Here is a 23,045-nt window from a genome sequence, read left to right on the forward strand (position 1 = left end):
TTCTCTTGTGGGTGGATACCCCTCCCCCCACCCCGTGTAGAATTCCCTCCTATTAGTCAGGTGAGTCTGGAATAACAACAATATCTGTTAAAGTGCAGGTGTCTTGGCATTTAGCCACCAATGCCATGAGGTGGTGTGCCTCAGTTTCCCCTTCTACACAACAGCATGGGCCTGTTATGCTTTTGCTGCTGTGCCAAGCTTCCAGCCTGTTTACAGATATAAGCTGCAGGGTAACATGCTTGCGGGACTGTCTTGTCACCATCCCTAGCATGTACAACAATTTCTTCCACAAATCAGGTATGTCCCACACCTTTAAAGGGTTTACCACTAGCATTAACACCTTTGTTTTAACCCATATATGAATTAGCAAAAGACACAAGATTAACAGCAAATCTACGGTGGACAGGCTTTGTTCACATGATTTAGCTTGCGTCTACTGCATTTTCCCATTTCTTTGTGTCCCCTGGTAGGCACTCTGATGCAGATTCTTCTGCCTCTTTGGAGAAGGCTTTTAATTCAGGCATGTGTTTGAGGCTTTGGCAAGGAAAGGGTGTACTGCAAACATGCCTGCCCTTGGCCCCTCCCTCTGGAATTTCTCTGGGCTGGACCCCACTCCCATGTGAAGCTTCACCCATGCAGAGATTTTTTCCTCCTGCCTTGAAGAGACAGTTTTATCTCTTACAAGCATAGCAAGAACATCTTTCAATGGGGTGCTTTGGATTGGTAAGATCCCCTTGGATACCCCTCTTTCTTTTAGTTGGGGGGGTGCCCCCTTCCAGTAGATATGACCCCCACTTTTTCCTTAAACCCTGATCCACAGGAGAGGGATCTGGCATTTTAAATGCAGATTCTTCACCCTCCTCCTGGGAAAGATCCTCCCTACAAAAGGTGGGCGGACTCTCCACCCCGCCCTCACCTTCCATCTGGGCTTCCCTCTCTGGGTCAGACACTCCTGTGTCCCCCAAAAGGGAAGGTGACCCTGGTCCAGCTGTGGGCTACAGGAACTGGCTACAACCATCCCTGCCCCCAGAGCTTCATTCTTTCTGCTACAGAGGAATCTAAGAGTATGTCTACACTACCGCGGTAGTTCGACGGCTGGCAATCGAAGTTCCAGGTTCGATTTATCGCGTCTGGTGTGGACGCGATAAATCGAACCAGGAAGTGCTCGCCGTCGACTGCGGTACTCCAGCTAGACGAGAGGAGTACCGCGGAGTCGACGGGGAGCCTGCCTGCCGCGTGTGGACCGCGTCTGAACCGCGGTAAGTTCGAAGTAAGGTATGTCGAATTCAGCTACGTTATTCACGTAGCTGAATTTGCGTACCTTACTTCGACTTGGGGGGTAAGTGTAGACCAAGCCTAAGAGACACCTTCCTATTCCCCCAGCAGTCCATGTGACTTCACCCTCCCCTCTGGGGCTTTTAGCACAAGATTCCTTCTCACTGCTAACCAACCCTGGCACAGATTCTGCCACATTAAAGAAATCATTCCCTAGTAGGTGCAAAATTGTGTGCCACTGTTGCAACAGTCAGCTCAGCCTGCAAAGGACTAGTTTGCATTTGTACTTTAGCTAAAGGTGCAAGGACTTTGTAACCTCCCACCAGTTCTAATTCTGCCATTTTCCCTGGCAACAAATCCTTCTCCTGGATCAAGTCCCTCCTGACCACAGAAATTTCAGCCCCCGGATCTCTCAATCCAACGAGTAATTCGCCATTCAGTTTAATGGCATGCATATGCTCACTGCTTGGTTGTGCAGAAGCAAGCTTTACAAATCCTGTGTGGAAAGAGGCCGCAGCCTGGCTCTGAGAAGTAGCAGCTTCATGTTTTACTTGCTGCCTGTTTCCACTCAGCAAGGGACACTTATTCCTCAGGTGCTCAGTGGGCTTACAATGATACTTCTTAGGCTCCTCTGCTTGTACAGGAAATTTGGGACAAGTAACAGGGGAATGGGGAGGTGAACGCCCAGCCTCCTTTTTCCCCAGGGGTAAAGCGGTGATTTTGTTTTCGCCCAACCCTGTACCCCTCTGCCAGTGGTTTATATTTAATTGCAGCTTATGCTTGCTCATAAGAGTCTGCAAACCCAGCTAATTCACCCACTGCATTTACCTTTTTGTCCCACAAATACTGTTTTACATCATCACTGCACATATTCAGGAATTGTTCCTGAGTAACCAAATCACACATTCCTTCAAAGCTTGTAATGCCTTTTCCCCTCACCCACTTATCTACCAAATTTCTCATTTCATTTACATAAGCCACATTACTCAATCCAGATCCCCTCTTAAGACTCCTGAATTTAACCCTGTAGGTTTCAGGGGTAACCTGAAACTGTTTCAAAACCAGTTCCTTAAATTTACCATAGTTTGAAGCATCAATAGGCATCTTATTGAATATGTCCAGAGCTCTGCCAGTCAGTGTGGTCATCTTTTGATCTTCAGGGATTACATGGAGGGTGCACAGTCTCTCAAAGGTGATGAAATATTTGGCAATATTGCTGGATTCATCATACTGTGGACATAGTTTGGATATGGGAGGGGGTCAGGGCTGGGGTAGGGGTTTGGGGTGTGGGAGGGATTGTGTGGTGCGGGCTCTGGGAGGGAGCTCAAGGCAGGGGTAGGGGATTGGGGTGGGGGGGGGTGGGCTCTGGGAGGGAGTTTGGGTGTGGGACGGGAGTTCCGACCTGGGAGGGAGCTCAAGGCAGGGGTAGGGGATTGGGGTGTGGGGGGTGGGCTCTGGGAGGGAGTTTGGGTGTGGGAGGGGAGTTCCAACCTGGGGCAGGGGGCTGGGGTGCAGGGTATGGGCTCTGGGAGGGAGTTAGGGTGCTGGAGGGGGCTCCAACCTGGGGCAGAGGGTTTGGGGTGTGGGTTCCAGCCGGGCAGTGCTCACCTCAGGCGGCTCCTGGTCGGTGGTGCAGCGAGGCTAAGGCAGGCTGCCTGCCTGCTCTGGCTCTGTGCTACTCCCGGAAGCAGCTGGCATGTCCGGCTCCTAGATGGAGAAGCAGCTAGGTGGCTCTGCATGGTGCGCGCTACCCGTGCCTGCAGGCACCACCCCCATAGCTCCCATTGGCAGTGGTTCCCAGCCAATGGGAGCTGTGGAGCTGGCGCTGGGGCAGCATGCGGAGCTTCCTTGGTCGCCCCTGCACCTAGGGGTCGGACGTACCAGCCGCTTCCGGGGAGCTGCGCAGAGCCAGGGCAGGCAGAGAGCCTGCCTTAGCCCTGCTATGCCGCCAACTGGACTTTTAACGTCCCACTCAGCAGTGCTGACCATAGCCACCAGGGTCTTTTCGACCGGGCATTCCGGTCGGAAACTAGACGCCTGGCAACCCTATGCAGAGGGCCAGCTCAAGGTCTGTGCACCTCGTCAGCCCTATTTTGTGGGTGCATAGGGCTTGTGCTGGCCTTCAGCACAGGGCTGAATTTCACCCTGTTGTGACCAGGAGTAATCATGGAATCTTTCCTGTACTGAATGTTTTTGATTGCTTGTGATTGTGCTCCCATTCAAGTCAATGGAAAAAAGCCCATTGAATTCTATGGTACAGGACCCTAATGGAATACCAAGGAACCTTAACTCTGAATTCATTGCTGTGTTGTTAAGAGTTGTTTTGCAAATAGTGGTGTGTGATGTTGGTGTGGGTTTCTTTGGTTTTTTTCAATATATCCAATTCAAGTATTTCTGCATCTATATTATAACAACGCTTTTCACAGCAAGTTGGGGTTTAGTCTTTGAAATGGTTTTCAGGAAAATAATGTCTTTTTAAAGAAAAATATGAGCTTTTCATTCACCTAAAAATCATTTGATATTTTGAGGAGCACATGTGGCAGTAATTATCCAGTTCATTACTGTGCTAATTATATCTTCTGAACTTTACCAAGACAACTGTCATCTGTTTAATGGCTCATTGAGTTACAGCCCATGACCCTTCCATTTCAACAGTCATAGGAATAGCTAGTAATAAATATAGGACTATTGTCCTTTGCTGAACCACTGTCATCCATATGCTGGTAGAACCTCTCCATACTTTGGGGCAAATCCAACCTTTCCTACACAGCCACAGAAAATCCTTTGGCAGTGTAAGCAGTCTGGTTCCAGTAGGTGGGCGTGGTTGCAGTGAGCGCGTGGACAGAGCATCTGTTCAGTGCCCAGCCTTGGAACATAGCATCTGCCCCTTTGTCTGTTTTGAGAGAGAATCCGATGTCCAGTCTCAGTAACATGCAGGAGACAAAGGAAATCAGACTATTCTGTTTACTCTGGTAGCTTTTCTTTTCATTTTTTAATCAGTTATATTGTGTTCCCCAAACTGCTATGGGCCCTAGACAGATCCCTGCTCCAAAGAACCTATGGTCTAGAACGTACAGGCAAGAGGCAAGAAGGAAACAAGGGTAGGCTTGGGTTGTTTAAGGTCTTCTAATTTTTGTACTCTTATTTAATTTGTTTTTTGGTAGTCTCCCAAAGTTTACACATCTTCTTCCCCCAGCCTTCTCTCTGTGTTTTTTTATTTGAGCCCTTTCTTATTTACTATCTGACACTCTCCCATTCCTGTTATTGCAAAACTTCCCTGCTTTCTTATTAATCCTTAATTATTACCTCCCCACTCCCAGCCACCCTCCCAGAGTTATCATGAATTCAGAAGTGGCCTTTTATCTTAATCATATGGCTTTATATTGCAGAAGTGTTAAATACCCAATGTCTCTATTGAGAGCTGCAGGTGCAAAGCCTTTCTGAAAATTAATCAATAACCCTTGAGACTGGCAGTTTGGTTTTGGTCTAGTTCCCTTGAGCTTTCTGGAGTATCCAAGACTTACCTCCTCTCCTTAACTCTGCTCCACCCTCATCCATCGTGGTCCAAAGGTAGATGATATCACCAGATACTAAAGTCATTAGAGTACAATGAAAAGCAGTATGGTTGATACTGAGTCACTGTTGAGGCGGTGATGGATGCCTGCTGCCACTGCAGTCTTGCCCAGCTGCACAATCTCTCACCTCATAGGGACAAGGGTTTGATTGGCTCTTCCAAAGGAAATAGGTGACACTTCAGTTCCAAAAAGGAGGGGGGCTGAGGCTTTGCAGAGAGCCTACTGCTCTGTGCAGTACTGCTGCTTTTTTTGGCTGAGCCCTGTTTCACTGGGGGAGGCAAGGGAGAGAGCTTGTCATCCTCACTATAACCTGGGGCCCTAGGCCCAGGAAGTGTGCACCCAAGTAGTGATATAGAATAAAGCAGGTAGCAGAGATTCAGAATTCTGCATCACTGATTTGAGCGTGAAAATTAACTGAGTAGAGCCTGTGTGCTGCCGGATTAGAAATAGGGGTTGCTCAGCACCTTGCAGGATTGGGCCCTGAATTGGCATGTACTGTGTGTCAGATTATCAAGAACTAAATGAATTTGCAGAGCAAATCACATTCTGCTGTGGTGCTGTCCAGGCTTCACAGGTGACTGATATACATGAGCACAGAACAACAATTTTCTCTCCCTTTCTCATCCCAAGGTTTTCAACCATCAGAAATCTGGAAAAGCAATTGGATGACAAAGAGAGAAAATTATGTTTTTCTTTGCTCATGTGCATCAGTCACCGGTGAAACCTGGACATTAGCCAAGCCTTATCCCACCAATCTTAGGCGGCAAAACTATTTCTGAAGATGAAGGCTGCTTCTGATGTGAATGGAACCTCTCTCCCACTGATTGCAAGAGGAGCTTTTTTCCCCTCTCATTTCAAAACAAACAACCCTTTATTTAAAGTATTTTCACAGCTAGATAGATCAGGTGTTAAAATATTACAAGTTACCAAAAGGCCTTTTTCTACTTTGCTGACTAAACTGTCTGCATAACAAACAAAACACACACAATGTAGTAAAAATCTGAAACCAGTGAAAAACTATTTCTGATTATCATTAACTATCCATCCACACTCAAGCTTCACCGTGTGCATGGTCTTCATCTCCCACTGACTTCCCCTGAAACAAACCAGTCTCTTCACTTTGGACATGCCACATCTCATCCCTGAGTAGAATTTTTTTTCTGGGAACTCTGGAAAATATCACAGGAGGAAGAATTTAAAAGATACGCTGCTAGATCTTTGCTCCCATTCAGGCAGCACAAAGCAGCCAGGATGCCAGTAAATCCAGTCCCTGAAGATGCCCACGCACAGGGAAGTCTGTGGGGTGTGTAGAGCTGTCACCACAACTCCTATGCAACCCCTCTCCCAACCCCACCTTCAGTGTAGGGGGAAATGTCCAGGAGAAAGGGATGTGGCCAGGGTGCCCCTGCAGCTGGCTGATCCCTAACTCCAAGTATTGCCCCTTGTAGCCATAGATAGCTGGGTATAAGGCCAGGTTTACACTAGAAGCTTTTGTAACTATAGCAATGTTAGCTAAAAGTGGGATGGATTTATTTATTTTGGGTGACATTTCTGTGCTGGCAAAAGCCCTAGTGTAGATGCAGTTGTACTGATACAAAGGACATGTCTAAATTAGAGGTTATAGCTATATCAGCAAAACTTTTAAGTGTAGGTTAAGTCCAAGTTAGAGTAGCTCTAAGTCTACTCTAGTGCTAGCCCTGAACTTGCCCAGACCTGGGGGTTGTGGTCATTCTGCTCCTGTGCCAAGTGTGGCTTGGTTTGATCAAAGTTATAAAGATTTCCAAAATTTCCTTGTCCTTCTCTTGGGAGTGAGTGTGGTTTTGAGGTCAATGGAACTGCATATGAGTAAAAGTTTGCAGGATGGAGCCCCACCTGTCTATGCTTCTGTGGAGAGAGATCAAAGGGAACTTGGTATGTACATATTAGAGAAAAAAAATGAGTATGCTGCAATGGTGGGCTCAAGCCACACAGTTTAGAGCCAAATTTGTCTAAAGTCTGAGTGGTAGTTCAGGCCCATCTCTGATAAACTGGGTATTCTAACTCCAGTATCTATAAAAATGATCAGAGGGGGAACAGAATACAAGATGAGGGATGCTACTGAGTGTGATTGAGGATGATGCAACAAGTAATGGCTAAGAGTATCAGTTCCAAGAATTGGAGCATGCTCACAAACCTGACATGCTGGTAATTCCTTGGGGGATGTGACCTGCAGGCTGAGAAGAACTGGGCTAGAGAAGCACAGAAGATCCTTTCTAATATTATCAACTAATTGTGTATGTAGTTCTGTACATGGAAAAGTGAACTTAACAGATTTAAACTATTCTAAAATTAACTTCCCTCCCAAAGCAAACGTGTCTGCCTGGAATTTCCTCCAAACTGGTAAGTGTCAGTGTCTGAAGTTTTCAGATCACTGAGACATTAAACCCTTATAACTAGAGTGGCTTATAATAGGCTGCCACCATACATTATTTTTAAATATACAATAGTGCTGTTAAACTGGCATTACGATTGTGAGCCCAGCTTTTAAACATGAGCTCCTTAATAGGATATGCACATTTTGGGTCTCAACTTATCACTTACTTGTGTCAATGAGCATTTTCCTCCCCCTAAGTTCTGAGTTGCGCATCTACATATGGCATTTAGATGTCCTATTAAAAAGCCCATGTTTGAAAATTGGGCTGCCTATGTTAAAATGTGTTGGTATTTATTGTATAAAGAGATTCGTAACCATCTGATTCACTGCAATAAAAGTTTTAAAAAATAAGTCTCTTTAGGAAAAGCTAGTTTAATATTGAATAAGTGAAAGAACATTAAGGCTATGTTCTTTGGAGCGGATTCCCAATTTGAGTAGACGTACTTGTGCTAGTTTGATAACAGCTAGCATTCTGTAGCCATGGTAGCACAGCAAGCCCATGTGCCTATAGCCACTGCCTGTGCTGAGTACAAACCCACCCGGATCCCGTGGGTATGTACTCGTGGTGGCTAGCCTTGGCTGCCACTTGCCACTGCCCGTGCTACTGTGGCTACACTATTAATTTTCGTTGGCTAGCTCAATGAGAGCTAGTTGCAAATATAACTACTCCTGTGAATCACACACCCAGCTCAAGTGTAGATGTAGTCTAAAACAATATTTAATAGGCAGCTGCTGTAAAAAAGAGTTGATTGCTTTTTATCTGTGTTATCATAATGTGTACAGTTAGGGAATGAAAAAATATTTGCTATTTTTCAAGGAACTTCATGTTAATTACCATAGGAACCTTTCCAGGTAACTAGTCTCGGAACTTGAAAAGTGCATTCAGTGCAAAAAGATGGGATTCAGCATTAAGATATGCATCCGAAGAAGTGGGTTGTAGCCCACGAAAGCTTATGCTCTAATAAATTTGTTAGTCTCTAAGGTGCCACAAGTACTCCTGTTCTTTTTGCGGATACAGACTAACACGGCTGCTACTCTGAAACCTAGCATTAAGACTGGAAAGGTTTGAGACAGAGCAGTTCATGCATGAAAAGGCTAAACCTCTTACTGCCTTTCTCAGCTTTATTTGTTGTCCTCTTGAATTTCCTGGCGGAAATTAATTCCTGTCATTTCTATTTCAGCAATTTGTAAAAGCCAAGTCCATCATATGCAGCTTGAGAATACAGACAGATGGGTACGAAGATGGGAAAGATGGGCTTAGAGTGACAACTAGTGTTCAATTTTCTTTCTTTCCAGCTTAATAGAAAAAACAGAAAACAAGAGACAAGGTGGGTGAGGTAGTATCTTTTATTGAACCATCTTCTTTTGGTGAGAAAGACAAGATTTCGAGCTTACACAGAGCTCTTCAGGGCTGGGAAACTTACTTAGGTTGACATAATTTTGTAGTGTAGGCATACCCTAAGTTACATTGACATACAGCCACCTCAGTAATTAAATTGCTTTTGCATGTCCACGCTATGCTCCTTGTGCTGGCATTGCACATCCTCACCAGGAGCACTTGCACCAATTGAACTGTCAGTGTGGGGCATAGTGAGATGGCTTCAGAAAGCCAGCAACAGTCGATGTAAGCAATGCAGTGTCTACACTGACACTGCATCAAACGAAATACATTGACTTAAGCACTACACCTCTCATGGAGGTGGAGTTATTAAGTCGGCATAGGGCGAGTTACATCGGCGGGAGTGACATTTTAGTGCTTAAAGAGTTAGGTCAATGCAAGGCAGCTTACGTCGACCTAACTCTGTGGTGTAGACCAGGGCTCAGAGTGTCACAGCTAAATACAAGGTGAACAAAGTGTTTAGCATAAGTAGATAACACATTTCCAGGGACCATTCAAGATAAAGTGGACCATTAACACCCCTCTAGTCATAGGGGGAAATGCAAGGGGGGGGGGGTTATTAGTGGGTTATAGATTGTTGTAATAAGCCATAAATCCAGTGTCTCTGTTCTGTCTATGACTTTTAGTGTCTAGCAAAGTTATTAATTTAAGCTCCTAGGGTCATTTTTAGTGTGGGTTTCCTTTGAGGATGAGGACTGATAGGTCAGATATGGAGTGATCACTTTGTGAAAAGTGTTCACCCACAGGTGATGTGGTGGTTTTGTTTTTTATCATTTCCTGTGTGAGTTCATTCAAAAGCATACTGATTGTCTGCTTTTACCCACATAGCTGTTATTGGGGCATTAGTGCACTAGATGAGGTACACCACATGTTGTGATAGGCATGTGTAGGATCCATGGATCTTGAAAGATGTGCTGATCACTGTAGCAGTGGAGATATGTCTGCAGGTTTTGCATTTGTTGTTCTGGCAGGGTCTGGTGCCGCTTTGAGTTGGTGTGTCCTGGTCTGTGGGGAGCTTGCTTCTCAGTGAGCTTGGAGAAGTTGGGTGGTTGTTTGAAGGCCAGAAGACGGGGTTCAAGAAAGATTTCTTTCAGGATGGGGTCCCCACTGAGTATGGGTTATAGTTCTTGGAGGATACCTCGTATGGGTTCCAGTGTGGGGTGGTAGGTGACAACTAGGGGTATGAATTTCCACCATAGCTTCAACAACCACCACCTGTCCATTAAACTATCTGGAACACTCCCACACTAGCATCAACTTCCTGGACACCAGAATCAACTTCAACAACGGAACGCTACAGACAGCTATATACAAGAAACAAATGGATCACCACACCTACCTTCATAGATCCAGTAACCTCTCCAAACACACCCAGAAATCTGTTATCTAAAGCCAGCACTCAGATACCACAGAACATGCTCTGAGGAGGAAGTCCAGGATATAGACCTGAACACACTTCAAACCACCATCACCAAACAAGGACACTCCACAAGAGAAGTAGATTGCATCATGGAATGAGCCACCCAAATACCCCAAAAGAACCTGCTTCAAAACAGAAATATCCCCCCACCCACCACACACACACAGCACACCCCTAGTTGTCACCTATTCGGGTGGTTTGGGGTCATTAGTTTTAATTTTGCAACACCATCACCAGGGATGCTGGAACAATTTGTATAGTGGGGGTACTGACAGCCATTGAACCAAACTGTAAACACTGTATATGATGGAAACCACTTCCAGCAAGGGGGTGCAGTAGCACCCCCAGCATCCCTAGTTCCAGCACCTATGCCCACCACAATCGCTCCAGTGCTTTGCCAAACCTTAACTCCTTTAGCTTCACCCAACCCTATCAATAATATGTAATAATAATGTAGTATAACATCAGAATAGCGATGGGAGGTTCCTTCAAATGTTTTGTAACCTGACATCCTACAGTTGTGATTATCTCTTTCACCAGGATCTTATCTCTTATAGACAAAAATGCACTCAGTTTCCCCAACAGTATTTGCTTATAAATATATAACAGGTGCTTTTCACCTCAGGTACAATTAAGCTATATTACTATTACAATATAAAATCACCTAAGGTATGATTCTATTAATTGTTTCCATGGTAAGTATATAAATCCCCACAAAGTCTTTTAAAAATGCTAGGCCTAATTCTGTACTGCCTTGTATTTGTGAAGTCATTTAGGCTGACATTTTCAAATTTTCATTATACTATGGGAATTAGGTGGTCAAATTCCATTGAAATGTAATGGGAGTTTTGTATCTAGCTCATTTGTGTTTAGTTGAAAATCCCAGGCTTACAGCAGTGCAAGTTTGGGTGTAAGATGTTGCCATTTTGATTTGGTCTATTTGCACTCCACACATGGGCAAATGACTACTCAAGGTGCAAAGCATGCTTTCTGTCAGTAGAAGGCAGAACCCAATTACATAAATACTAGAGCCGTGCAAAGGATGGAAATTCCATTTCATGAAGGAATTCCAGATGTTGAATTTTTTTCATTCTGACTCGGAATGCAAACCAAAAATTTTAAATTCTCCACAAAGGAAAATTGAGGGGGAAATTCCATTTAGGTTGATCAAAATGTTTCATTTAGATTTTGATATTTAAAAAAAAAAAAGTGTTGTATTATATTATAATCTAGGACACAAAATACAAAATTCAAAACAAAACATAATTTAAACATGAAAAACCAAAAAGTTTCATTCTGAAAATATTGCAATGGGACATTCTGACATTGTTAGAACTTTTTTTCCATTCTTTTCCTAATGAAAATTCTGATGAAATCGACCCAATTTCATAAAGTATTCTGATGGAACTGCTTATTCTGTCAATTTTCTCTGCCGACATCTAATCAGTTTAATAGAATTAAGCAGGACATTAGTAATTTGCAGGTGTCACTTATACAGTAGTTAAATTTCTTAATCTTAGAGATCTATAAAAGCAGTAAAACAGAAATGTCCTATATGTTACCTCTTCTCCTTCTTCAATATGATAATCCTTCCTTTGGTTTGGTCCTCCAACAAACATCACATTCAGCTTCTGACAGTGCCTGGAAAAAATATTTTAAAGAGATTAGTAAGAATATCTTGCATTTCTATATTTCATCTGAGGATTTAGAAGTATTTTACAGCCAATAACTAATTTATTAAATAGTTTAGGCAATATGACCCAGTGATTAGGCCCCTGGACTGGAATTCAGGAGACCTGGGTTTTGTAACACGTTTGAGATCTAAAGATGAAACGTGCTATCTGAGAGCTAGGTATTATTATCATTGCAATATCATCTGATAAGACTAGAAGTTTGTAAGTAAAACGTAATGCTTCACAGCTAGTAAAGTTACTTAAAGCTATTGATACGAATGTTGGGCCTGAATCCTCTCACTTACACCACTCTTACAATGGTGTCACAGGAATGAGTTCACCAAAGTTGCACCTGATTTTAAAGTGGTGGAAGTGAGAGGCGAATCAGGCCCTCTGTCTAATTCTGCCATGCTTGTGAATTCTGATGAGCACTTTTTCTCTCAGTTCTACTACTCTGAATGCCAAAATTAGCCTTCAGGCAGCTCCCTTCAGGCCAGACTGTACCTCCAAGTTCCATGTGCAGAAGGGACCCCCTTATGTGTGGATCTCACCCTTCCCTCAGGTCAGCAGCCAGAGGTATTACCTGTAGGGCTACCATATGTCCGGATTTCCCCGGACATGTCCAGCTTTTCGGTCTATAAATAGCTGTCCGGGGGGAATTTTTAAAAATCTAAAAATGTCCGGGATTTCCCCCCGGTCGGCTATTTATAGACAGAAAAGCGGCGGCCAAGCGCCGCTGGGCACCCAAAGCCCCTTCCCGGCTCCCCCCATCCCCTGCAGACTTACCACACTGTCCGGCCCCGCAGCTGTCTTCCCCCTCCTCCCCTCCCCTGAACGCTCCGCCCACCTGCTCCTCCCCCTCCCCCGCTTCCCGCGAATCAGATCTTCGCGGGAAGTCTGAAAAGAAGCAGGGGCAAGCGGGGAGGCAGCAGCAGGTAAGCTGGGGCGGGGGGGGCGCGAGGAGGAGAGCTCCGGGGAGGCGCGGCCCTGGTCGAGCGGTGCCCGGCGACTCCGGCCCAACTCAGGCCCCAGTGGCTCCGGCCCCGGTTCCGGCCCCAGGGTGGAGACCCCGGTCCGGCCCGGCCCGGCCCCAGCAGCGCCGGCTCGGGCCCCAGCAGCGCCGGCCCCGGCTCTGGCGGCTGCGGCCCGGCTCGGGCCCCAGCAGCGCCGGCCCTGGTTCCGGCCGAGCGTGCCGGCCCAGCCCTGGCCAAGCACCCCCGGCCCGGCCCGGCTCAGGCCCCAGCAGCGCCGGCCCAGCTCGGCCCGGGCCCCGGCCCGGCTCGGGCCCCAGCAGCGCCGGCCCCGGCTCCGGCGGCTCAGGCCCCAGCAGCGCCGGCCCTGGTTCCAGCCGAGCGCGCCGGCCCAGCCCCAGCCGAGCACCTCCGGCCCGGCCCCAAGCCCCGCAACCCCGGCCAGAGTGCAGCCCGATTCCTGGGCTCTTTAAAGCCAGCCCTGGTCAGGGGACAGGGAGGGGGGTTGGATGGGTCGGGAGTTTGGGGGGGGGGCTGTCAGGGGGGCAGGGGTGTGGAGAGGGGTTGGGACAGTCAGGGACAGGTAGCAGGGGGGGTTAGATGGGTCTGGGGTTCTGGGGGGGCTGTCAGGGGTGCAGGGGTGTGGAGAGGGGTTGGGACAGTCAGGGACAGGGAGCGGGGGGGTTAGATAGGTCGGGGGTTCTGGGGGGCTGTCAGGGGGGCAGGGGTGTGGAGAGGGGTTGGGACAGTCAGGGACAGGGAGCGGGGGGGTTAGATAGGTTGGGGGTTCTGGGGGGCTGTCAGGGGGGCAGGGGTGTGGAGAGGGGTCGAGGCAGGCAGGTAGCAGAGGGGGTTGGATGGGTCAGGAGTTCTGGGGGTCCTGTCAGGGGACGGGGAGCAGTTGGATAGGGCATGGGAGTCCTCGGGGGTCTGTCTGGGGGCAGGGGTGTGAATATGGGGTGGGTGTGTGGATAAGGGTCGGGGCAGTCAGGGGACAGGTAGGGTCGTAGGGGGTTCTCAGGAGGGGCCTGTCAAGAAGCAGGGCAGCTTAGACAGGTGGTGGGGCCCTAGGGGGCAGTTAGTGGCAGGGGTCCAAGGAGGGGGCAGTCAGGGGACAAGGAGCGGGGGGGGTTGGGGGTTCTGAGGGGGGCAATCAGGAAGTGGGAGGGAGTGGATGGGGCGGGGCAGGGGCGGGGCTAGAGCGGGGCTCCTCCCCCCCAGTGTCCTCTTTTTTGCTTGTGGAAATATGGTAACCCTAATTACCTGTCCCAGATAGTATCTTACACAATAGCGACCCCTAATGACAGGGATGCTGGGTAATCCTTCGTAGTCCAGTAGCAATGGAGCAACACTACCATGGAATGCAACTCCGGGATGAGAGCAGGGGCACACAGAGCTACCATAGAGACAGAGAAGCAATATTTTCACACTGAATCTGGGCCTCAATGCTTAGTGTGTTGTAACGATGCCAATACGCTCAGCCATCTTCAACAGAGTCATGTTGGGAGAGTTTCTGAGATGTTGGAACATGCATGTTTTGTTTTGTTTTCGCCACCTTCGTTTTGTTTACTGCAAGGAGCATTTTGGTGATATGAAACATAGGGCCCTAATATACTACAATGCTAAACAACAATAACTACCTTGACCTTTGTTTAAATAAAAGCTACACAAATTAAATGATAAAAGTATGATATTCAAATCAACTATTTCCACAACAGGAGGCTGTACACGCTATAATACTCAGCTTATGCCAGCATGACAAAATAAGGATCTGAAATCATAAGCACTTGCATCATGCAGATTTAATGTTCATTTCCAAGGGTTTTTTGTTTTTTTTGGCGCACTGGTGAACTTATAGTAACATTCTGCTTGTTGCAGGGCACAAAGGACTGCAGTGCTGACAGAGCTGTAAGTAGCATAGCTGACAACTCATGAAATATTGAGACAAAGCATGGGCTGGGCTATAAAATAAAAGGTGGAAGAATATTGTTAGCATGTGAGAGCATCATGACTGAATTCTGAGGGTAGTTAATCTTCATAGAAATCAAGGTATTTCATTTCATTGCAAAGCACCAATGATTTAAAGAGCACTGAGGAGGTCCTTAAACTCCACCTACATTTCTGCAAAGCCACCTAAGTCCAGATGCCACTGAGCTGCTTAAGCCCTGGTGGCATTTAGCCTATTTCAACTGCAGAGCCTGATCTAGTCGGCATATTTGCATTCCTAACACCACAAAAAGTACAGCTGGAGCAACCCTTATATTTAAATGGTCAGAGCCTGACACAGGATGTATAAGATGCAGGTTCAAATCCCTTCACTGCCTAATTTGGATCAGGGAATTGAACCCAGGACTCCCACTTTCTAGTAGAGGGACCTAATCCCTGGGCTATAAGGTATTGTTGGGTGGGCATAGGCAGTGCGTAATTGAGGCTGGGGGAGGCTAAGCCTCCCCAAATCTCACACCACCGGGTGAGGGGCAGTGGCAGATTTGGGGGCCCCAGGGAAAAAAAAAATCTCTCCCCACCATGGACTTGGGTAATACTCCTGGGGCCGAGACAGGGACACAGAGCTTTTCCAGTCTTGGGGCCGCAGTGGAGGTGGGAAAGGAGCGAGCAGGGGGCAGGCTCTCGGGGAGAAGAGGTGGGATGGGGGCGGAGCCACAGGGGAAGGGGCAGAATGGGGGAAGGGCTCTGGGCTTGGAGCTTCAGCCAGGGCTGAGAGCTTGACCCTGGCCAGGGCCGAACTCTCAACCTCCCTGCACCCCGTGGCCCCAACCAAGTTCTCAGACTCCCCCAACCCCACGCCAGCCGAGGCCATGGGCGGGGGGCTGAGAGCAGCGAGCAGGGGCATGGCCTTGGACAGAAGAGGCATGTCAGGGGGCTAGACTGAGCCTCCACAAGGGGAAGCTTCATCTGCCACCCAGCAAAGTATATATCTCTTCTTGATGAAGAACAGAAAAGAGGAATATTCAAAATGCTTCAACACAGCACAGGTGCGATTGTTAAGCTTAGAAATGAAGACACCTTGCAAAAGTATAGCAGAATTCATTCTGAAATATTTATTTTAAACTAATAATCAAATGAAAGAAATCACAAACAGAAGACACTTTCTTGTACTCTTTCATTCAATGAGATCTACTCAGGCCTAGCATTTTTGTCTTTCTTTCTGTGTACATTAGAACATAGAACGGTACTTTCAATAGATGGGGGAATGTGCACAGTGATCCTCAGTGAAATCTGTATCTTGGAATAGTTACTCAGAAAAGCAAACATTTACACACAGTCATGAAAAGCATTAACATTCCTTAACTTTCAATTACAGGGAATCCTTTGGGGTAGGAAAAAAAAAAAAGAAGTGGGTTCCTGGAAGTTTTGTTTTTTTACAATTTCCTTTTGATTGATTAAAACAAATATCACAGAAAATAAAAGGAACATAATATAATGTGAAAACTGGATTATAATATAAAAACATCATGAAGAGGGATAGGAAAGAAACTTTTTAAGGAAGCCCTTCTTTTCTTATTCATGTACTGTAGGTTTTGAAGCAAACACATTATGCCTTATTCCACTGACAAAAGAAATAATTATTACTGTGATTGAATCATAGAATCATAGAATATCAGGGTTGGAAGGGACCTCAGGAGGTCATCTAGTCCAACCCCCTGCTCAAAGCAGGACCAATTCCCAACTAAATCATCCCAGCCAGGACTTTGTCAAGCCGGGCCTTAAAAACCTCTAAGGAAGGAGATTCCACCACCTCCCTAGGTAACGCATTCCAGTGCTTCACCACCCTCCTAGTGAAATAGTGTTTCCTAATATCCAACCTAGACCTCCCCCACTGCAACTTGAGACCATTGCTCCTTGTTCTGTCATCTGCCACCACTGAGAACAGCCGAGCTCCATCCTCTTTGGAACCCCCCCTCAGGTAGTTGAAAGCAGCTATCAAATCCCCCCTCATTCTTCTCTTCTGGAGACTAAACAATCCCAGTTCCCTCAGCCTCTCCTCATAAGTCATGTGCTCCAGACCCCTAATAATTTTTGCTGCCCTCCGCTGGACTCTTTCCATTTTTTCCACATCCTTCTTGTAGTGTGGGGCCCAAAACTGGACACAGTACTCCAGATGAGGCCTCACCAATGTCGAATAAAGGGGAACGATCACGTTCCTCGATCTGCTGGCAATGCCCCTACTTATACAGCCCAAAATGCCGTTAGCCTTCTTGGCAACAAGAGCACACTGTTGACTCATATCCAGCTTCTCGTCCACTGTGACCCCTAGGTCTTTTTCTGCAGAACTGCTACCTAGCCATTCGGTCCCTAGTCTGTAGCTGTGCATGGGATTCTTCCGTCCTAAGTGCAGGACTCTGCACTTGTCCTTGTTGAACCTCATCAGGTTTTTTTGGCCCAATCCTCTAATTTGTCTAGGTCCCTCTGTATCCAATCCCTACCCTCTAGTGTATCTACCACGCCTCCCAGTTTAGTGTCATCTGCAAACTTGCTGAGAGTGCAGTCCACACCATCCTCCAGATCATTAATAAAGACATTAAACAAAACCGGCCCCAGGACCGACCGCTGGGGCACTCCGCTCGAAACCGGCTGCCAACGAGACATGGAGCCATTGATCACTACCCGTTGAGCCCGACGATCTAGCCAGCTTTCTATCCACCTTACAGTCCATTCATCCAGCCCATACTTCTTTAACTTGGTGGCAAGAATACTGTGGGAGACCATATCAAAAGCTTTGCTAAAGTCAAGGAATAACACATCCACTGCTTTCCCCTCATCCACAGAGCCAGTTATCTCATCATAGAAGGCAATTAGGTTAGTCAGGCATGACTTCCCCTTGGGAAATCCATACTGACTGTTCCTGATCACTTTCCTCTCCTCTAAGTGTTTCATAATTGGAAGAAGGTGCCAAATTCTGGACCCTGGCACAGCCACACTGCAAGCGTCCACACCGATGCTTTTGTCAGTGAAACTTATGTCGCTCAGAGAGCTGTTTTTTCACATCCCTGAGTGACATAAGTTATACTGACAAAAGTGCTAGTGTAGATATAGCCTGAGTCACAGACAGGAAACTGATCAGGCCAGAGCAGCTTGCAGAGCCCCCAACTGACAGCTGTGGTAAGCATCCCTCTTCTTCCCTGCCCCCTTGTCTCATGGATTACTCCTTCAGCTCCAGAAGTGAAGGATGACCCCATTATTACAATCAAAAAATAGTAGGAGTAGCCCCTCTCTCACGGCTGGGATGGCTTTCACCACCAAGTCTGGAAACACAAAGTGTGGGGGAAGTAGTGGCAATTTATTAGGTGAATCTCATAATTCACGACTGTGATCCTATGAGATTTTTTTCTCCCATAAGGCCTAATCCATAGCCCACTGAAGTCAGTAGAAAGACTGCTGTAGACTTCAATGAATTTTGGATCAGGGCCATAGATTGCAATGTGCTTAACACAGCAGTCCATCTATTTTAAATCATTGAACAGTTTTCAAGCACTTTCTGTCTTTTAAAAAAAAAGTTTGTGGCGAGACCTGAAGAACAATTTTATCCATACTTATTAATCTTTGCCATTTGCATGAAATTTACAGCAGTTTCCTTTTATCCCTGAGACTATGCAAGGTAAAACAAGATCTTCATTTACTTACATAAGCTTATTGCACACTGGGGGCAAAAAAGCAGCTTTGTTTTCTTCTATCCATTTTCTTACATTTACAAGCAGCTCCATGATTCACCAGTAATGAGACTTTTGAGGAAGCTAATGAGTTGGCAGAGAAGTATGCAGCATGCACTCTCGGTATGTTACTCCCACCACAAAGCTCTGGTGATTGGTTGATAAGATAGAGTTCTTCGGGCTTGGGTGACAAAGGGAACTACTTTGTTCGATCAGCCAAAGGTTATTTTGTAGAGCAAACTATAAGCTTAGCCAATAATCAACTCATGCATTTCAAAAACATCTAGATCTTTGCTTAGCTCGGTTTAAATATATAAATTGTGTGTGTGTGTGTGTGTGTGTGTGTGTTAGCAGGGCTAGAAAGAAGACAATCATTCAATTTTTATTCATTGTATTGTTGAAAGTACAGGTTAAATGTCAGTAAATAGCATTATCATAAAAACAATATACTAACTAGATGATTGTTTAGAATACAATCACACAGAAGAAAGGCAGAAGGAGGGCTGCATAAAGATATATATATATATAGTAACAAAGTTCCTCCTCTGCCTTGGTGGGTCCTGCACTTATTGGCAGATTTGCTCATCTCAGAGATTCACGGCAGCACTCAGTTTGGCTACTTTCGTGGCTCAAATCTGCCGTTCACTCAGTTAACCTCATCACTGGCCAGCATAGGGAAAAGAACAATCCCCGCAGTCCCTGCTAATCCACCTAATGGGTCGGGGAACAGACCAGAGACCTTCCTCTCTGGTGGAACCCACAGTCCAGGTCAACTCCTCCTGTGTCTGATCAGGAGTTGGGAGGTTTGAGGGGAACCCAGGCTACTGTCTCGCCTGCTGCCCTCTGGCCTGGAGAGAGGAAGGAGGGAGAGGGCTGCTGTTTCTGCTGCTGCTAGGCTCTTGCTGCCGCTGCTCCCTTGGCTGGGCTAGACATGACACCCTCCTCCTTCTCTGCTATTTGCTAGCTTGCTGGCTGGTGAACCCTCTTCCCCCAACCCTTGGTTGCTGCTCCTGCTGTAGCCCCGGGGGGGCTACTGGCCTGCTTCCCAGAGGAGGGGAGTGAGGGACCCCAACCCCAGCTGTTGCTGCTACTGTGGACACCACCACCTGAGAGGGGTCCTTCCTGCTGGCCGCAGGACTGGCGCCTGGAGCTGCTGCTGTGTTTGCTGCCTAGGAGCTGCTGGAGCCTCAGGGAGGAGAAGAAGAGGACCATCTACCAGTGGGGGAGCACGTAGAAATTCTACAGACCACCGTGGAGGGGGCCCTCAAGGACTGAGTAACTTTTGAACTGTGCTCTTGTGGTGGGGATCTAGACTGTGTTTGTGGGGACACGGCGTGTGGTGTGGAGCCTGCCCCCTGGTCAATCTGTGTCCTCCCCCCTCAATCCTCACCCGCCCCACCGTCATCGCTGCCCCCTCCACCACCCCCACTGGCTGCTCACCTGGCTTCCCTCGCCCTTTCACCACCTTTTGGGCCAAAAGCAGCAGCCAGTCCATATTGACTCTTTGTACAAGCGTACATAGGCGCATGTACCCCCCCCCTTTGACTGCCCCCTCCTCCCCAGCTCTGCCCCTTGCTACCTGCCCCATTTGCCCCTTACAGCCTTTTGCCCTTCCCCTTTGCCCCAGCCCCCCTCGCTAGCTTCAATTTGTTTGTCTGCCTTGCCTGTTTCCCTCTATAGCTTTTGCTTGTTTGCCCTGCCCCAGCCCTAAAGCTAGCCCCTTGGTTCCTCTGCCCCACTCCTAGCCTGGTTGTTCCCCTCCCCCTGCGCCCCCCCTTGCCCTGATTAGCCCCTCCCCTCATGCACCCATACCCCCTTCCGTGTACTTGTGCCCATCCCATTTGAGCTGGTCCCTGTTTCACTGCACCCCCCCTCCCCCCCATGCTGTTTTATCCCCTATTCCCCTAGTGCAACTAGAGGAGCTGGAATTCCATCCTGAGTTGGTGACTCTCTCTCTCTCACACACCCACACCCACACACCCTGGCATGTCCTGATAGCCCCCCCCCCCCGATTCAGCCCTCCCCATCCGGCCCCTCCTCCCCTGCCTGCAGCCTAGCGGGGAGGAGTGGTTGCCCCCTTTCCCCTCCTCCCTCTGGTGTTTGTCCTCCCCCCGCTCTCATTATGGCAGGGGACGAGGTGGGTGGGACCCCTCGGTCAGACCTCGCCGCCCCTCCTCCGCCTGCCCCCCATCAACCCCTCAGGCTTCCACCTCAACAGCCGCTGCCGAACCACCTGCTACCGCCCCCACTGGGGCGCCGACAGCAGCGGGCACCAGGGTGACCTCCGCTGCTGCCACGTCCCTTGCCCCCTCCGACTCTGAGGGAGCCCCCCCCAGCCCGCGGGAAAGGCCAGGGCAAAAAGAAGGGTAAGGGCCCTGCCAAAAAGACTGGGCCCTCTATGGCAGGGGCTGCCCCCACTGCCCCACCACCAGCCGCGGCGTCCCTCCCCACTGCTCCCTCCACTAGCTCTATGAGTGCCCTCCCGCCTGCCGCTACGTCAGCTCTTCCGACCACTGCCTCCGCTACCATCTATAGCGGCCGGGACCTCTTCCCCACCTTGACCAGGAAGCATGGTGTCCGTTGCCTCCTGGTACCCGCCTCACCCCACGTAGAAACCTATGTGCAGGTGTTGGAGGGGGTGGTGGGGCCCATGGCCATCGTAGCGGCCTCCAAAATGTATGGAAAGGTCGTCTTCTTCCTAGTGTCAGAGGCCACTGCCCAGGAGGCGGTGGAGAAGGCCCTGCTGGTGGTGGTGGGGCTTTGTCCCCCTGGAGCCGCTAGAGGACCTGGGTGTCCGGATAGTCCTGACCTCTGTCCCTCCCTTCCTTCCCAATGCCGCCCTGTTGCCCACCCTCTCTACCCTGGGGAAACCCATCTCCGTTGTTAGCCCTCTCCCGCTGGGCTGCAAAGACCCCGCCTTCCGTCATGTCCTCTCGTTACGCCGGCAGGTGCAGCTTCAGCTGCAGCCGGTGGCACGTGATGGAGAGGTGCTCAAGGGGTCCTTCCTGGTCCCTTACCAGGGGGCCTGCTACCGGGTGCATTATTCCACGGGGGAGGCCCGGTGCTATCTCTGCCGGGCGATGGGGCACGTCCGGAGGGACTGCCCCTTGGCCCAGCACGGAGGTGTGTCCAGGACCCCCTAACCCTGGCAGGGCGCCGGTGCTGCTGGCTGCCCGGAGCTGCCCCTCCTCCTTCTCAACCCACCACCGCTCCCGCTCGGGCCCAAGGGGTACCTTCCCCCAGCACGCCCAGATGAGCAGGAGAGCCCCGCCTCCGCTGCTTGCAATCTGGCAGTGCCTGTGGAGGTGGGTGGGCGGGGGTACCACCGGGCGTGGGAGGGGGCCCGCCCCAGGGGGAATCTTCCCTCCCTCATGCCACCCCACCGCTACCTCCCCGAGTCCCTGAGCCATTGCCCCTGCCCCCCAACCCGACCCCTGCTAGCCAGCCCCCAGATGATACCATGCAAGGTTGGGCCCTATTGCAGGGGAAGTGGGGCAAGTGGAAGGCTCAAGTGTCGCTCCTTCCATCCGATGTGGAGGCCACCCAGAAGACCAGGAAGGGGGGCACCAATGCCGAGCCTTCCGCCTTGCCCACGGGTGTATTCCATCCACCGGTGCTGGCTGGGGAGGATGTAGCAGCACCGGAGAGAAGCGCCGCCCCTCCACTGGAGTCCCTTCCCACGGAGGCTGCTGATGGAGCCTCTCCTGCCCCCTTACCATCTGACACCCCTGTGAGCCCCAAGGCGAGCATCGCTTTGGGCCCTGGTGAGGAGAACCTCGGGGTGGGGGAAGGTGATCTCCCTTCCATCTACGAGGAGATCGAGGCCCTGGTTCTGACCCCGGTCACCCAGGGGGAGGACGACCCTCTGCCAGCGGGCCTCGATCTAGGCGACCTTACCCCGACCCCCCTTTCCCCGTGCTCCATCCCCCAAACCGTTGCTTCCGCTCCCGCCTCCAAGGAGCCCCTGGACTCTCCCACCAACCCTGCCACAGATGGCACCCCACCAGAAGCTGCCAAGCTCGGCCGGGACCCGAGTCACCAGGGGAATCCCTTGTAGCTGCGGGGCAGCCGACCCCCTTCCCAGGTGGGGGGCCATCGCTGATTGTCCACCTACCGATGCCATGGCCACAGCACCTGCCTTCAAGCATGAGCCCGGCATCACTGAGGGCTCCCCTCCCACCCAAAAGACTCCTGAGCCCAACCGTGGGGTGCCACCCCCCAGTGGCCCGGCCGCTGGGGCCCCCGGTCCCACTATCGCCCCTTTCCCCGGCCCCGTTCCTGCTCTTGATCCCTGCCCTGCCTCTGATGCCAACTCCATCCTTCTCCTCTCCACCTCCTGTGATGCCATTGCCGCCCCTGGGGCTGACTCCTTACGTTTCCCAGAGGATGACCCCCAGGGACCGGCCTTTGTATATCCCCGTTCCCACTAGGGGCTGCTCTCTTCCCTCCGCCACCCCTTATTGAGCTGGGATTTGAGGCGGGCCGCGTGGCGCCAGCCCATCAGGCGCCGCGTTGGGGGTCCGCCCCTTGCCTGCCTGTCTCGGTGGGCCACGAGGCTGTGTCAGGGGCCCCTCCAGAGGATAGCCAGGGGCCAGTGACCGCAACCTCCCCTACGCTGCGAGAAGAGCTGCGGGAGTTCCTTGAAGACGT

The 23,045-nt window shown here is 49.4% G+C and overlaps 1 protein-coding gene across 1 annotated transcript in view; it reads right to left on the bottom strand.

The window, feature by feature from the left end:
• Window positions 1–18,449, bottom strand: part of HAAO (3-hydroxyanthranilate 3,4-dioxygenase) — a 64,558-nt gene extending 46,109 nt beyond the window's left edge. The window contains exons 1-2 of the mRNA XM_065401674.1: window positions 18,370–18,449; window positions 11,645–11,723 (exon numbers count right to left, since the gene is read on the bottom strand). Of these exons, the coding sequence (XP_065257746.1) occupies window positions 11,645–11,723; window positions 18,370–18,449 (159 nt within the window). The remainder of the gene's footprint in view (window positions 1–11,644; window positions 11,724–18,369) is intronic.
• Between the last annotated feature and the right edge of the window lie 4,596 nt (window positions 18,450–23,045).

This window comes from Emys orbicularis, chromosome 3 (genome assembly GCF_028017835.1).
Source record: "Emys orbicularis isolate rEmyOrb1 chromosome 3, rEmyOrb1.hap1, whole genome shotgun sequence".
NCBI classification, from domain to species: domain Eukaryota; kingdom Metazoa; phylum Chordata; order Testudines; family Emydidae; genus Emys; species Emys orbicularis.